This window comes from Tachypleus tridentatus, chromosome 9 (assembly GCF_004210375.1).
Source record: "Tachypleus tridentatus isolate NWPU-2018 chromosome 9, ASM421037v1, whole genome shotgun sequence".
NCBI classification, from domain to species: domain Eukaryota; kingdom Metazoa; phylum Arthropoda; class Merostomata; order Xiphosura; family Limulidae; genus Tachypleus; species Tachypleus tridentatus.
This window is the reverse complement of record NC_134833.1, coordinates 111,762,685-111,780,060: the sequence shown is the minus strand read 5'-3', so window position 1 is coordinate 111,780,060 and position 17,376 is coordinate 111,762,685. Positions and strand designations below refer to the sequence as shown.

At 35.9% G+C, this 17,376-nt stretch overlaps 1 protein-coding gene across 20 annotated transcripts in view; it reads left to right on the top strand.

Annotated features, from left to right (window-relative positions):
• LOC143226053 (muscleblind-like protein 1) overlaps nt 1-17,376 on the top strand; it is a 117,624-nt gene that overhangs the window by 59,374 nt on the left and 40,874 nt on the right. For all 20 annotated transcript variants that reach the window (XM_076456491.1, XM_076456471.1, XM_076456475.1 and 17 more), the window contains one exon: nt 11,553-11,714. In XM_076456491.1, coding sequence (XP_076312606.1) covers nt 11,553-11,714 — 162 coding nt within the window. The remainder of the gene's footprint in view (nt 1-11,552; nt 11,715-17,376) is intronic.

Here is a 17,376-nt window from a genome sequence, read left to right as displayed (position 1 = left end):
ATGAGTGGTCACCGTCTGGTACAGCTGTAAGTCTACAGATTTACAACGCTAAAATCAGGAGTTCGATTCCCCTCGGTAGACTCAGCAGATAGCTTGATGTGGCTTTGCTATAAGAAAACACATACAAACACTAACGAGTGTTAAAACGTAAAATGCCCAGTAAACTGAGCACGATATTTGATGCAGGAAATAGCCCAAAAGGCAATACAGGACCTGAAACATTGTTCTTCAAAAGTGCAGTACGCATGTTAAAAGTTTTAGTCATATTTTTAACGATCTACTAAAACTGTTATGTCCAATAATTATATATATATATAATAAGCCTCTTACTGCATTTACCAAGTAATTTCTATAAATGACTATAAATCACTATCGCTCCTACAAAGCTACGCATACTTAATGTAGTTATCGCTACTCATAACTAAGATCTTTTAATGTTCTCAACTGTTTTGGCTGTCTCTCCTATTTTAAATCAATATGTTATGTACCGTTCCTTCAATTATTTTCTTGTATCTCTCCTATTCTAAACCCGTAAGCTATGTACCATCTTTTCAACTGTTTATTTTGTGGTATCTCTTCTATTTTAAATCAATAAGTTATGTACCATCTCTTCAACTGTTTATCGTGTGGTATCTCTCCTATTCTAAACCCATAAGTTATGTACCATTTTTTCAACTGTTTATTTTGTGGTATCTCTCCTATTCTAAACCCATAAGTTATGTACCATCTCTTCAACTGTTTATTTAGTGGTATCTCTTCTATTTTAAATCAATAAGTTATGTACCATCTCTTCAACTGTTTATTGTGTGGTATCTCTGCTATTCTAAACCTATAAGTTATGTACCAGTTCTACAACTATTTATCGTGTGGTATCTCTCATTTTCTAAACCGATAGGTTATGTACCATTTCTTCAACTGTTTATTTTGTGGTATTTCTCCTGTTCTAAATCTATAAGTTATGTACCATTTCTTCAACTCTTTATCGTGTTGTGTCTCTCCTATTTTAAACTCGAAAGTTATGTACCAGTCTTTAACTGTTTATCGTGTGGTATTTCTCATTTTCTAAACCCATAAGTTATGTACCATTTATTCAACTGTTTATTTTGTGGTATCTCTCTTATTCTAAACCTCTAAGTTATGTACCATTTCTTCAACTGTTTATTTTGTGGTATCTCTCCTATTCTAAATCTATAAGTTATGTACCATTTCTTCAACTGTTTATTTTGTGGTATCTCTCCTATTCTAAACTCGTAAGTTATGTACCAGTCTTCAACTGTTTATCGTGTGGTATTTGTCATTTTCTGAACCTCTAAGTTATGTACCATTTCTTCAACTGTTTATTTTGAGGTATCTCTCCTATTCTAAACCTCTAAGTTATGTACCATTTCTTCAACTGTTTATTTTGTGGTATCTCTCCTATTCTAAATCTATAAGTTATGTAACATTTCTTCCGCTGTTTATTGTGTAGTATCTCTCCTATTCTAAACCCATAAGTTATGTACCATTTCTTCAATTGTTTATTGTGTGGTATATCTCCTATTCTAAACCCATAAATTATGTACCATTTTTTACCCTGAACTAAAAATATTTTATTATGTGTCCTCATTCACACAGTATTATATGTTTAACATCTTCTACTGTCTCATTCCTAATATGCATACAGATATTCTGTACTGTGTTTCTTACTCTAACCCAACTATGAATATAATAGTTTTGTTTCCTACTATGTAACAAGTTATTCTATATTAAACCACTTATTCCACAGTCACACCTTCTGCTGCAGTACGTCTCATTCTATATAGTGAAGTATCTTAAAGTATGTTTCCTACTCTGTAACTAAGTATTCTGTTGTAAACCACTTAATCTACAACCACGTCCCTTGGCGTACACCAGTGTTTGTAATATGTCATCCATTGGATACTTAAATTTCTATATAATGTTGCATATTTTACAACGAAGCTTTCATAAGTGTCTTTCTTAACCCACAATTTTTTTCATTCATATCGACCAATATATATACAAAGAGGAGCAGGTAGAGAAAATCAAAATTGAAATTTACGCATCTAGTCGCTCAGGGTAACACAAACGCGTTTATGATACAACACGGAGTTTTATTTGGACTGTCGTAACACAGTCCCCTGATTCTGTCACATATCTGTTTCTGATCAGCTGCACTAAATGTCTACTGAATAATTCTACTTCTTGTGTCATGCGTTCAGTTACGATAGTTAACTGTTAGCCGAACACGATTAAAGGGCCCGGTACGGCCAGGTGGTTAAGGCACTTGACTCGTAATCCGAGGGTTGCGGGTTCGAATCCCTGTCATACCAAACATGCTCGCCCTTCCAGCCGTGGGGACGCTATAATGTGACAGTAAATTCCATTATTCTGTGGTAAACGAGTAACCCAAGAGTTGGCGGTGGGTGGTGATGACTAGCTGTCTTCCCTCTAGTCTTACACTGCTAAATTAGGGACGGCTAGCGCAGATAGCCCTCATGTAGCTTTGGGCGAAATCCTAAAACAAACAAACACGATTGAAACGTAATTTAAATCATATATCTTAAAATTTCCAAACTTATTACTACAACAAATACCCTTTATAATGAAGAGCATGAACAACTGTTTTGCACTTTTCCAGGAGTTCCTTTAAATCAAATGCTTTTGACATCCTGTCACTCACAAGCACGAAATGTTACGCATCTACACTGCAGTATCTCTACTGGAACTTCATAATTTCGCTTATCGTGTTTGTTGCTGTTGCTCTATAATTGAGTGGCATAAAATTGTCCTCTTTAATGTTGGTAAAAACTACATTCAATTCTGATCTCAAATGATCGGTATGCCTTAAGAGTTTTGAAGGGATGGATTTACTGACAGTATAACAACACCAGTGCACCAATCACTCCCGATATAACAAATGCATAGACCTAAATTACATATACCAGTGTATTTTTCACTGTATCCTACAAGCAAGAATAATTTAGTTATTTTATTTCTTGAATGACAGCCGATTTTACTTTTGGATACACACTTTCGAGTGTATTTTACCTGTGGACATTTTCTAAAGGGAGCTACAACAATGGAAAATTATCTTTAAAAAAGTCAGAGAAATCTGACTTTTCAGTTTCCATAAATAGGTTCATGTGAACAGCAAACTAAATCATGAAAACCTCAAATATTTCCCCTGTAGCTGGACAAAATCAAAACCTATATTTACCGAAGTCAGCCTATGTCCACTGCTGAAATAAATCACAGAAAAAACCCTAAGTGAAAGTTACAGTGAGTTATTTATTTATTATACACTATTGTTTTTTAACTATGCCGAAATCCCCGTCGCGCCAAACATGCTCGCTCTTTTAGCCGTGGGGGCGTTATAATGTGACGGTCAATCATACTATTCGTTGGTAAAAGAGTAGCCCAAGAGTTGGTGGTGGGTGGTGATGACTAGCTGCCTTCCCTCTAGTCTTACACTGCTAAATCAGGGACGGCTAGCACAGATAGCCCTCGAGTAGCTTTGTGCGAAATTCAAAAACAAACAAACAAACAAACTATGCCTAGTTTCCTATAAACGAATACAGCAGTTTTTATAATATACATAAGACGGTACCATGTACAAGATAACCCAAGGTTTTTTAACAAATTAAATATGTTTCTCGGACGTTCGGCATATAGAACCTCTGTTGTCAAGGGAGTATATGATGTTATTTTTTTAAAGAAATTTTTAAAAGTCGTGTTTAAACTGTAGTAACCTGCGCTCTAGGAAAACCAATACAAGTGTGATTTTTTTAATGCTCTTCAAACACTACAGACAGCTCAATGCGGCATAATTTAAGTCACAAGTATGTAATAAATACGTAACTGCGCAAAAGTTCTATCACAGTTTAACTCTTTTTTTCTATTACAAACCAAATACTAAACCTTAAGATATAGTAATCTACTATAAAAGTATGTTCACAAAACTTACATTAGAGAAACTTTTTATATAATACTATCTTTATTTTAGTATAATGTGTAATGTTTATATGTCAAATAAAATGTCTTCATTAATTGTAACTAACAAGTGAGATAATTTCTAGAATAAAGAATCGAAGCAAATGATGCAGTTACAAATATGTTATTGTAGCTCAGTTGATTGCACGGTGACAACACAATTACTCGAGAAAGCAAACAAAAAGTAAAAATAAAATGAGCAACGTAGTTTGGATTAATTATGCTGTAAACTGGAGATGTGTTAGTGGAACTGTATCTTTGAACCTGTGTCTGAGACGAGAAATGAAATCACCTATTGTTTCAAGAGTAAAACGTATCGTCTCAAACATCGGCTTGTAAAGTGTATATATATACATAGCTCGTAGATAATTTGTTTGTTTTTGAATTTCGCATAAAGCTACACGAGGGCTATCTGCGCTAGTCGTCCCTACTTTAGCAGTGTAAGACTATAGGGAGGGCAGCTAGTCATCACCACCTATCGCCAACTCTTTGGCTACTGTTTTACTAACGAATAGAGAGACTGGCCGTAACATTATAACGCCCCAACGGCTGAAAGGACGAGCGTTTTTGGTGTGACGAGGATTTGAACCTGCGCCCCTCGGATTACGAGTCGAACGTCTTAATCCACCTGGCCGTAGTGTAAGAGGGTAGGCTTGTGGCTGGAAGATATGATATAATCCTTATAAAGAAAGGTCATTCGTTGTGTGATTGTTGAACGATTTAGAGCGAATTAACCCAACGTTTCAAAGACGAAAAGTTTCAAAGAAACAAATGAAACAGCAACTGTCTTCGATACAACACCGCCAGCCTTATTCCAATAATGGATCACGATAAAAAAAACAAAACCATTACTATAAAGCTGGGAATTTCTCCTTGTTACCGCTAAAAAGAAAATAAATGAGCAAGGATTTGAAATTGACTGAGGTTCACACAGCAAAACGTGAAAAGTTTCTAACATCTCGAAATTAACGGTTGTTTCTGTGAGAAAAAACAGCCGAAAGAAATGTGATCACTGTAATAAACCATTCAACCAAATAGTTGTCGTTACAAGAGGCTCCTGTGTCTTAAGTCTGTTGATTGTTTGTTTCAAGTTAAGTACGAAGCTACACAATGCCCTGTATTATGCCTTCCGCTAGTATCGAAACCTGGTTCCTGGTGCTATATGCCCACAGAAACAACGCTGTGTTTAAACATAATCTTGGAAGCCAGAACGGAGAGTAAAGTTTATTACGTTGTCAGGCTTAAGACTGGCTTAACTATTCTTCACAGAAGTGTGTTATTACGGAAACTGCGGTGCCAGACATTAGTAGGTGATCTTAATCGTCAGAATAAGTTGGATTAATAAGAGTACAGAATATGGATTTTCATATTTACAAGATGTAATTAATATTAAGAATATATCAAATACAGTAGAAGGCAGAAAGAAATATTTTAAATGCGTGCATGAGTAATACGAATACATTTGGCTACAATCTTTCCATGATTTAGAATACATATAAATGTATAACTACTGAAGGTTTGTTAGTTTGTGTTCAAAATTTCAGTATTGACTAAAGTAAATATTATTTTTGAATATAATTTTTTCCAACTGTGAACTGTGTAGATATGCTTACTGTGAACTGTGTAGATATGTTTACTTATATAAGTGTGAATTATTCAAGTAATAAACTGTATTTCCGCGACTTTCTTTTTCCTCAATAATAAGACCAGACTTTTGAGGTGAGAATGTTTATTTGTTTGAATTTCGCACAAGGCTGCATGAGGGCTATCTGCGCTAGTCGTCCCTAATTTAGCAAGGTAAGACTAGAGGGAAGGTAGCTACTCATCACCACCCACCGTCAAATCCTGGGCTACCAACGAATAGTGGGATTGTTTGTTTTTTTAATTTTGCGCAAAGCTACACGAGGGTTGTTTGCGCTAGCCTTTCTAATTTAGCAGTGTAAGACTAGAGAGAGGGTAGCTAGTCATCACCACCCACCACCAACGCTTGGGCTACTCTTTTACTAACGAATAGTGGGATTGACCGTTACATTATAACGCCCCAACGACTGAAAGGACAAGCATGTTCGGTGTGACGGGGATTCGAACTTGCGATCCTCGGATTACAAGTCAAGCACCTTAACCACTTGGCCATGCCGGGCCTAAAGTAAGTGACGATCAATCTTGTTATTCGATTGAGAAAGTAGCCGTTTAAGCGGTGAGTGGTTCCAACTGATTACCCCTCTCCCATGATATCAGCAGTTCAGACAAATATGGGATTATGTCCTGGCTGCTTTACCCATGTGTAGCATAAGGTTGAAAATATTACACCAAACTGTTATATTTAGTGTACTTAAGTTATTAAGTCATGTTAAGCATGCCAAAAATGTTTTAGGATTTTTTATTATATACAGGGTGGGCCGTAAGTCCCTACCCATCCATATGTTATTATGTTATATTAAATAATACTAGTGATGAGTTGAAGGCAGCTGTTACCGCAGCATTTGGAACAATAACCCCTGCTATTGCAATGTTGAGGAAAATGTCTCACGTAATATGGCGTCGCATAATATTATGCAGCAAGAATGAGGGACAGCACACAGATACACTGGATACATAAGATTGTATGGGACTTACGGGCCAACCTGTATAAGTACATAATTATTTTATAACTGGAACTAGAACAAAATTGCATTTTCTTGTGGTCGATAGTAACGTACGTATGCCAGACGTTGTTTGGTGATCATGTCTGTACTATATGTTGCAAAAATAAATAAATAAAAATTGAGACCATCAACTCGGCAATGGACGAAACTTCTCTAAGAGAGAAATAAAAAAGTTATCGCAGATTACAAAGTAAGAATCTTTCAAAACGTACTGAAATGAAATTAACTGTAGAAATAATGAATAAAAAATCTTTTGAAATAAATCATAAAAACGTAGAGAAACTAATACCTTGTGGAAAAGGTTCACCAAATCAGGCCATTACTGAGTATACATTCAAACGCATAACAGATACAAATAAATAAACTGATTCAAATGAATTTAACAACTTCTAAATTTTTTGAATAACAACAAAACTGGAAAAAGTAATTTTAGTATCCCAGAGCTTGTGTTAAACAAGATGATTTAATCAAAAGATATTCGCCACCTACCACACCTTAAATAGTCATATTTTTTGTTGAAGTTAGTAAGTTTGAGAAAGGTGAGAAAAAAAAAGGCAGTGGAGGATTTTTAGCTGTCTCATTTACTATTACGTAGAAAATATCGTCATTCTGTTAACGTCACTTCCACCCCAGTACTTCAAATGCAACGAGACCCGGCATGGCCAGATGGTTAAGCCTCTCGACTCGTAATCTGAGGGTTGTAAAGCACTGGATTTTGCAACTTACTTGTCACGAGGTTGAAACCCATCGTCAAACGTGCTTGTTCTCTCAGCCGTGATGGCATTATAATGTGCGATCAATTCCACTATTCGTTGGAAAAGAGTAACCTAAAAGTTGACGGTGGGTTGTGTCGACCAGCTACCTTCCTTCTAGTCCATCACTTCAAAACAGGAACAGCCAGCACACATAACCCACAAGTAGCTTTGTATGAAATTCAATATCACAACAAAAGTTACCATTATATTTGTGCATGATGGCTGGTTAAGCATTAGTGTGACCATTTGTTGTAGTCAAGTGATTAGGGTATTTCAGTTTGATATAGCCCTAGATGTGGATTCTCACGTGTTTATGATTTCCTGAGACATTTTTGGTTTTATCTCATAAAGATTAATTGTGTAAGTTTATGATTTATTTGAGTCCGAAGCTTTACTAGTGGTTTTTAGACTGAGTGAGATAATGGTAGCTATTAGTCGAACTTGTGTAACGTTTATTGTACAGTGTTAACTTCTAAGACGTTTTTTTTTTTATTGGAGACAGAAAGGAACTTATGAATTTGATTATTCAGAATTGAGAATCTAATGAAAATACAGAAAATTTGAAAATGCCTCATTATGGAGATAAATGCTCATACCACTAGTAACTACAACCTACCATTAGTAAGGATTTTGGATTTTATTATTATCACACAAACGTTTCACTTCTATAACGATTAAGTCTAGCTTTACGTATTTTTCGTCTTTATCCATTAATGACATACTCATCCACTGTATTTCATTCAAATCAAATATAGCCTGTATCGTCTGACCCTAAATCGTACGTGTATTCATTACCTAACTTCCTGAACCTGATGACCGCGTATAGAAATCTTATAAACCATATATCTGTCGGTCATTTGTAGGTCTAGACTTCGCAAGAATATACGTTATGCTGTCGGTAGTCATGACAACAGCATCGATCCCACCTAGAGACTGTGCAAGTATTCTGTTTTTGTCCAATGGGGTTTTTCATATTATTAACTCTATCACTTCACCGAGAAAGTATTGCAACTTTAGTACTTCATCTTATATATTTCTCAAGAACAACCTTTTAAGACTCGAAAAGTTTATTTAGCTCGGCTTGTATGTTCAGTTGAAGATGAAGAGGAAGAGTGCACTTATGGTTGAAATAAGAAAACTTTTTAGTATTTTTTTTTACAATATGTATATTTCATATTGAAAAACTTACCTTAGTACTATAATATAATTACTTTTAATTGTTTGGCGATTATCTAATTTATATTGTCAAGTTCAATATATTTCTGTAAACTTTGTGGTAGTGATTCAAGATTTGTCGCTGCAACACAATTAAGAAGTCATGTAATGTCCAAATCCCCTGGGCCCAGCATGGTCAGGTGGTTAAGGCACTCAGCTCGTAATCAGAGGGTCGCGAGTTCGAATCCCAGTCACACCAAACATACTCGCCTTTTCAGCGAGTAATGTTCACACCTTGTAATGTTCAAAGAGTAGCTGAAGAATTGGCGGTGGGTGGTGATGACTAGCTGCCTTCCCTCTAGTCTTACACTGCTAAATTAGATACGGCTAGCGCCGATAGCCCTCGTGTAGCTTTACGCGAAATTCAAACCAAACTGAACATCAGTATATCGTTTATATTGTTGTTCAGGCTGAAACTTCTAGACTCTCTCCTTACACCTACAAATTAACCAACTCGCCAAGAGACAGTATATATATATATTATTGGTTTGCTACAGTTGGTATACTTTAAACCTCGGAAGCTATATGTGTGATTAACGCTTATTAATCGAGTACTTCTGATATTTGACCAGGAATGTTTATTAATTTCGTGCATTACGAACCATTTAACTTCAGCGGATTCACACCGGACATTAGTATTTTTACAAAGATATTTTACTTTTAATGGTGAAAAGCTCGACGTGTAATCAACGCACAACTCCCTATTAAGTGTATTAAGTATCAACTCAAAATTAATTTGTTCATTTTGAACCCTCGATAAAATACTAAGGAATTTTCAGACCAGATAGAGGACTCAATATCGTTTGTTAGTTCGTGAAACTCTTGTACATAAATCGTTATTTGTAATCACCCGTTATCGTAAATTGTGATATTGTTTATGTATTAAAGTATATATGTATTAAAAAAAATAACAAAACTGTGTGCACAGATCTTGTTGGCTAATATTACAAATATGGACACATATCGACAGTTATTTAACTTCTAAATGTAAATTACGATTTAACTCAGTTTTAGCCAATTTGAAGTTGTAGTACGTAGCACAAGTAAAAATTAACATCTGGCGAGTAGAAGCGCAGTGAATGATAAGTTTTTTCATGTACTGTTTTAACCCATATACACAGTAGTAGATTTATGGATATATATGTTGCACAGGTAAACTTCAGCCACACGAAAAGTAGCAATAAACTATTATGGAAAACTATGACGCATTTACCATATTGCAGCTGATTAACCATTAAACAGCGGAAATGTTGTAGGTAACAATATCAGTTGATGATAGCCGCTGTTTAAAGGTAATGGGTGATCTCTTGCCTTATGTAGCCAGTGTTACATAATAAATATACGATAAAATGTTTAAATATATACCTAACTTTTCAAAACAAATGTAACGCATCATCCTAAGGCAGCGGGATATGCGATCGCTAAGTACCCTCAATAAATGCTTTAGAGTGTACAATGGGGTATAATTTTCAGGATTTTTATAATGTGTACAAAATGTAATTTTTTTTATCCTACTAAAACTAAAGTGATTTTTCACAACTGATTTGCCATAAAATTTTGCAAAACTCGGCCCACTTTTATAATCAGACAAGTATTAATAACTTTTATATATGGAAAATTTAATAAAGGTTTTTCTTTTTTTAATTTTGCACATTACCCTGTATAAGTGGATGTGCTAATACATAAAGTTAGTATACCGAAAATTGTTTAATATCAAAGTCAATGTTCAGGGTAGGTCCAGTTCAATCTACACTTGCGAGAAACGTATTTTATGGGATTATACTAATTTCGGAGAATTCCACTCCTCATCACTAACCTTAAACACAAGTTAACCAAAGAGAGATAAGCTCGGCCTATATCATAGTGAAAAATATCAAATATATTGTTGGTGTGAACATACTTTGTAGTCACTAAGATAAAAACAAACAAACTGTATAGGTTTTTCTAATAGTAAATAAAAAGCAAGCTCACATCAACAGTATATTTGAAACTGGGTATGCTTTCATTCAAAATTATGAAGTGTGCTCTATACAATAGGAGATGATTTTTTTTTAAAGTTTCTTGGGTACGTAAATGTTTATATAAAGTAACACATAACGCTTGATATGAGATGCTGTTTTGGGTAATGTGAGCTTATACGCTTGACATGCACAATTGTACATGTTTTATGACATCTAGTATTTTAGTACTAGATTCAATAAGAACTCCCAACCTGGAAACAAATCCATACCCACACAACAATGCTTGAGCATAGTTCCACTTTTCCAGTTTAAATATTGATGTGTTTGGTGACGTATCCGTTCAACTGACGATGAACACATAGCGGCTCCAGAGATGACATGGAGAGGAACAGGTAAAATAGGAGCCGAATACCTACCTCCAGAGAAGAGGGGAAGACAAAGTCTTGTGAATTGATCATAAGCGGACACACATACGTAGAGACTTTGGTCAAACAATGGTTTGTTGTTGTTTGTTATGAAGCATAAATCTACACAAAAGGTTATCTGCTCTGCCCACCACGAGTATCGAAACCCGTTTTCTAAGGATGTAAGTTCAGAGACATACCACTGTGCCACTGGAGGGCAAATAATGGTTTAAATAATACTTATAAAATTTTAGATAATATACGTTACCTTTATAAGGCAATATAACATATGATTTAGTGGGATTTAAAAATGATATTTTATGGTAACCCAGCTGGTAAAACATTTTTCAATTTATTTCACCAGCTTAGCTTCATTAAAAATTGTTTATATTGATATTCCTTTTCAAAAATAATATTGAGTTGTAAAAACTACTATGTCTGCAAAAAATCACAAAACTCTTCTAGTTAACAATGCTTGTTTGTTTCTTTTATTTATTGTCAAGTTTGTAAAATATAACAAGTGTGATATTCTTATTTTTACTGACACAAACGTTTGATAAATAAAAATTATTATATCTTCAGGGGAGATGTAACAGAGAAAAACCACCTTGTAAATATTTCCACCCACCGCAGCACCTCAAAGATCAGTTGCTCATCACGGGACGAAACCACCTGGCCCTGAAAAACTCACTTTTGCAGCAAGTTCCGTTTCAGCCTGTGTTTCCAAGCCAGTTACACGCGTTGGTAAGTGGTGCTTTTAACTTGTTGAATATAATGTTCGCGCAGTAGTGTCTGCTGCAACACCGTTGTGCACCAATTTTAGTTCTTGGGAGTTCTACAATTAACAGTGCAAAAGTTACCTTACATGCTATATATCGGGATTTTTCATCTTAGCTTTGTGCACTTTTAAGTTAACATTGTGGTTTGTAAAAGATCCTGTGAAACATGATAATTATCAAACTAATGGGAATGGAAATATTTTTGATACATAATTGTCTTATACATGTACAACTCTTTTTTACTTTTTTTTCGAAATAAGTAATCGTTTGAAAACTAAAAGTGAATTATATATTTTGTATTTTTATTATAATTAGAGCAAATCGGCCTTGATGGATTACTAATTCAAGTTGTCATTTGAACTGCATTTTTTTTTTTTCCAAAGTAAGAATAAGTTGCAACTTAGGCCCATGGAAAGTCTCCATTGTTTAAAGGGCCTAGGATGAAATGTGTCAAGTAACATTAATACTTGAAGGCACTTAAAGTACGTGTAGAATATTGAATATGATACGAAACGAATGCAACCAGTAGTATAGTAAATATATATATATATATATAAATATATTAGAAATACTCCTCACAAAAGAACACAACACTAAACTACAATATTGTAAGCCGAATGTCAAAAGTTTGAACAGTGTTAGATATGAGACTGAATACCAAATACTCACTGAGATCTATCATGGCTAGTTAGTTATTCTAGTAAATGTACGTGACGATTATGATGCTTATAACTTGAGTAAATGAGAACTGGAAAGAACATTAAATAAAATTTGGTATTTGAGTTAGTATCCAAATGAGTAGTAACTCATTGAAAAAAAAACTGATTTTTGAGCAGATTTAGTTCAGTCATAAAAAGACAGACATTTACATTTTGTTTCGAGAAAATGCTATAGTGTACAAGGGTAAATAACATTATTATAATGAGTAATTTTAGAATATTTGGCTTCTCATAAACAATAGAATTTCATGCAGATTATGATTTTGTCTGAACATTTTCACTTTTTGCAGTATTATTTCCGAAAAAAAATATAATATTGAAAAAGTAAAAATTGCTAAAATATCCTCATTTTTACCATTATCAATATTTAATAGTGCTAGGCTCCATTCTGCATTATTGAAGATTATTATTACTTGACTGATTGAAAACTGACTTGGTAGAAGAAACCAAAAGTTCAGTCAGGTTGGATTAATGTCATGAGTAGAGAACTTCATGGTTCAGTGTTATGACCTTTGCTCTTTTTGATTCACATTGATGACATAGATGAAAGTATGATCAGTGAATTATTTAAAGGTGATTATACATTAAAGTTTTGGATGTTGTTGGCTGTGAGGACGATGTTACTGCTTTACAAAAGTATTTAAATTATTTGGTAAGTTAGGCTAATAAATGGAAATGTTTTTTTCAATTATAATAAATGCAAAGTAATGTATATGTGATATCAAAATTTGAATTATGACAGTAATTTTTATGTGAGTAATGTTATTATGCTATTGTTGATCAGTCTCGTAAGCCATCCAAGCAAAATTCTAATGTTAGTAGCACAGTAAAAAGGATTTTAAATTGTATTTACAGAAATATTGAAAACAAGTCTCAAGAGTTTATTATGTCATTGTTCCTTACCATAGAAATGATATTGAATTGTAGGAAAGAGCTCATTGGAGGTCAACTACTAGTGCTGTGATGATAACATAACATTAAGGGTTCTTTTGGTCCATTTGGGACATCTTACCTACTGAATTCAACTAAACCCTCAAAAAACTCAAAGCTACCCTTTATCATTCAAATATAAATAAACTTTTTCTTGAACTCTCTTTAAACAACTGCATCCACTACATTAAAAGACAATCCATCCCAGAGTGCAACCACTTTATTAGAAAAGTAAAGTAGTCTTTTTTTTTTTAAGATAACTTCTTTCGTACCAAAATTTATATATGTATCCAGTAGCATTATAGTTTTCATCACTGAATATGAAAAAAGATGATGCATCAACACCATTAGTACCTTTAACAATCTTAAACACCTTAACTGGATCCCTTTTGATTATTTTTTAAAGAGAAAACAAGTTTAACGATCTCAATGTATCCTTTGTTTACAACAAATGTAGTTTTAAATTTATTAATCAATTACCTGAAATTTGTGACAGTTTACAAATCTTAACTTTCATTTTTGTTTTACTGGTTTCTTTTATAACTATTGAATAAGAAAATAATAATTTTCATCCAACTTATCTGTTATGAAATCTTAAAGGACTGTATCTTCTGCTTCATCCCATGATAGTGATTATGTTCCTAACATGGGACCTGTGTCTAGTGTGGCTTCTGGGAATTTGATGTCTTTGGAAGATGTTACAGTCACTGTTCAATGTATCATAGGTTATTTCATGCACACGAGCTGTCTTCTCCTATCCAGTCAGTCAAAGTTTCTTCTCCACAAGTTGCACATTACCAGTCTGATAATTACCTTGATAGGTTTCCAACAGGGATTGCTCTAATTACAATTTTATGTGTTGAAAAAAATACTCATTGTTTTTCATCTCTTTTTTTTTTTGGCATGATTTTGTATTAGAATCCATACAGACTAGTTTCTCTAACACCTGCACACCTGCACTAACATGCCTTGTCTTCTCTTTTCACTTGTCTATTTTATCCTGGCTTATAGCCATTATTAATTTCCATTTCTCAATTTCAACTCTTGGGAATTTTGTTTACCAACTTGGGGGTGGATCCCTTAACTTTTACTTTCATTTCTAGTGCTCAGTATTTCCACCTTTATCTCTTTTTATCACCTTCCTGTTTTACTTCTTCTCACTTCACTTTATATCTGAGGCATTTCATCATGCTCAAGAATGAATTTTTCTAGAGAGGTTTGTTGTATTCTCCCCTTGGTGTGGATTCCTGTACATGGTGTGGGGACCTCACAGGGAAGGTTCTGACCTTTCCGTTTACCTCCTCTGGGATCTAAACATCCACCCACGTGTTTGCCGTGCGTGGTGACCCATGAAGGGGAGGAGAGGATCCTGGTGGTTGAGGGGTCCAACTCTAACACACCACTTTGGCCTTGAATTTCTGTAGACGGACGGCCTTTGGGCGGCCCCCCTTGGGTCAATTGACTGGTCCACTTGGGCTAGAGTCAACCAAGTACCAGTGTTGGAAGTTCTCAACGGGTGTTGTGGACATTGTGCCTGATGCTGGTATTTGGGTATAGTGCTCACGAAACCCTGGCGTTGCTGCATTGTCCTTGCATGACATTGTAGTGCGTCCCCTCGTAGGGCTCCATGGTGGATGAGGTCAGTGGGTACTGAAATTTTTCTTTTTTCCTATGGATCCTCCTTCAAAAACTTTAAATGAAATAGTGAAAAAACAGTCTATAGGTAAGCGACCACGTCTTGAAGACTCTGAGCAGCAGTCTTCAACGTCTGTAACACACGTACCTCATTTTCTTATATTACATTCTCTTTCAGAAAAACCTTTGGAGCAATTGTCCCCCTTTTTTATTCAGAAGGGACTAGAGGGTCTTGTTGGCTCTCCAAAGTCAGTAAAGAAGCTTCGATCTGGAGACATATTAGTTGAAACATCCGCAACCCACCACAGTGAACTCCTCTTGAATTCAACGGCAATTGAGGATATACCTATTGAGGTTACCCCTCATGTTACCTTGAATTCATCACCAGGAGTTATTGTTGAGAGGGATTTGCAGAATGTCCCATAGTCAGAGATTCTCGCTGGTCTCTCCACTCAAGGAGTTTCTGCAGTGAGGCGCATCTCCACTCGCAAAGATGGAGATATACTGCCAGTAAATACTCTCGTTTTGACATTTACATCATCACTTGCACCTGCCACCATCAAGGCAGGTTATCTAATTTGCAGGGTACGCCATACATTCCAAATCCTCTCCGATGTTTTCGATGTTAGAGGTTTGGCCACTCAAAGACATCATGTCGTAGTTCCCTGACATGTGCTCGTTGCGGTGGCAAGGACCACGATGCCTATGAATGTGACATGAACCCACATTGCGTCAACTGCAATGGTTCTCACCCTTCCTACTTTCGTTCTTGCCCAAAATGGTTGGAGGAAAAAGAGGTGCAGCGTTTGAAAACGACTCATAACATTAGTTATCGGGCTCGGAAATTGCTGCCCGCCACTCCATCTCGGACATATGCTGCTGCACTTCGTTCCACAACTACAGTGGGAGTGCAGACAGATCTCTCTGTACCTCCAAGAGAATCGTTTTCAAAACCAATGAAAAGCATGTTGACCTCCATGGTTAAAAAGGTTGATGAATCAACTTCCACACCCATCTCTGTTCCTCCCAAACATTCCAACAAATCTCAAGATCCACATCCTTCAGTTTCAAATACAGGCATTTCTTCTGATACATCTTTTTCTCCCATCCCAAGAGACAAAACAATCATTCGTTCGCGTCCTCAGTCACTGGAATCCCCTTCCAATAACAAAGACCTGCCCAATCGACTCAAGGCAGGATCCATGGAGGTTGATAGACCTCCTCCAACTAAGGACAGTAAGGAAAAAGACATGGAAAGACAGTAAGGAAAAAAAACCACGTCACTTTCCAACGGGCCCGTGCACATGCTAGGTGGGTAAAACGTCAAGGCCAGAAGGAATCTTGGATTAAGTTCACAACTAGCATATCTTCTACCACCAGTTCCAAGGTCATATGAAACAGGATTCAAAAGGTCAGTGGGCACTACAATTCTGTCCCCCTCTCGATCTTACTCTCTGATGGTCAGGAGGTGGCTGATGTCTGGAGCATTGCTGATACTCTAGGTGAAAGCTTTTGCCAGGTATCTAGCACTTCTGCTTGTTCCTCCACCTTCTTGGCCATCAAGACTCGGGCAGAGCGTTCACCTCTTTCCTTTCTAACTGACTGTCTCTTTGACTATAATTGTCCTTTTACACTGGTGGAACTGAAAATGGCCCTTCATCGGTCTGGCAGTACATCTGTTGGACCTGATGATGTACGCTATGACATGCTGCACCATCTATCTCCTGCTTCTCTTGATGTCCTTCTAATTGTCTTTAACCAGATCTGGCAGGAGAATGTTTTTCCTGATGCCTGGTGCCAGGTTATTATTTTACCTTTCTCTAAGCCAGGGAAAGATTTCTTCAAACTACCGTCCAATTGCTTTGAAGAGCTGTGTCTGTAAGACCTTAGAAAGGATGGTTAATGCTTGTCTTTTTTGGTTCCTCGAATCAAACAACCTCCTCTCGCCCACCCAGTGTGGGTTCCGATGACAGCACTCCACCACAGACCACCTAATTTGACTTGAAACATCAATCAGAGAAGCCTTTCTCAAATGCCAACATCTTGTATCAATATTCTTTGACATTGAGAAGGCTTATGACACAACATGGAGGTATGGCGTTTTTCGAGACCTCCATACATATGGGTTACATGGCCATTTACCCATGTTTATTAAAAAAATTTTAATGGACAGGAGATTCCAAGTTCGTGTGGGTTCGACACTTTCTCGTTCTTTTGTACAGGAACTTGGAGTCCCTCAGGGCTGTGTTTTGAGTGTCACACTTTTCAGTATAAAGATAAATGCCATCACTGAACAACTCCCTCTCACTATTGCAAATGAGCTGTATGTCGACGACTTTCACA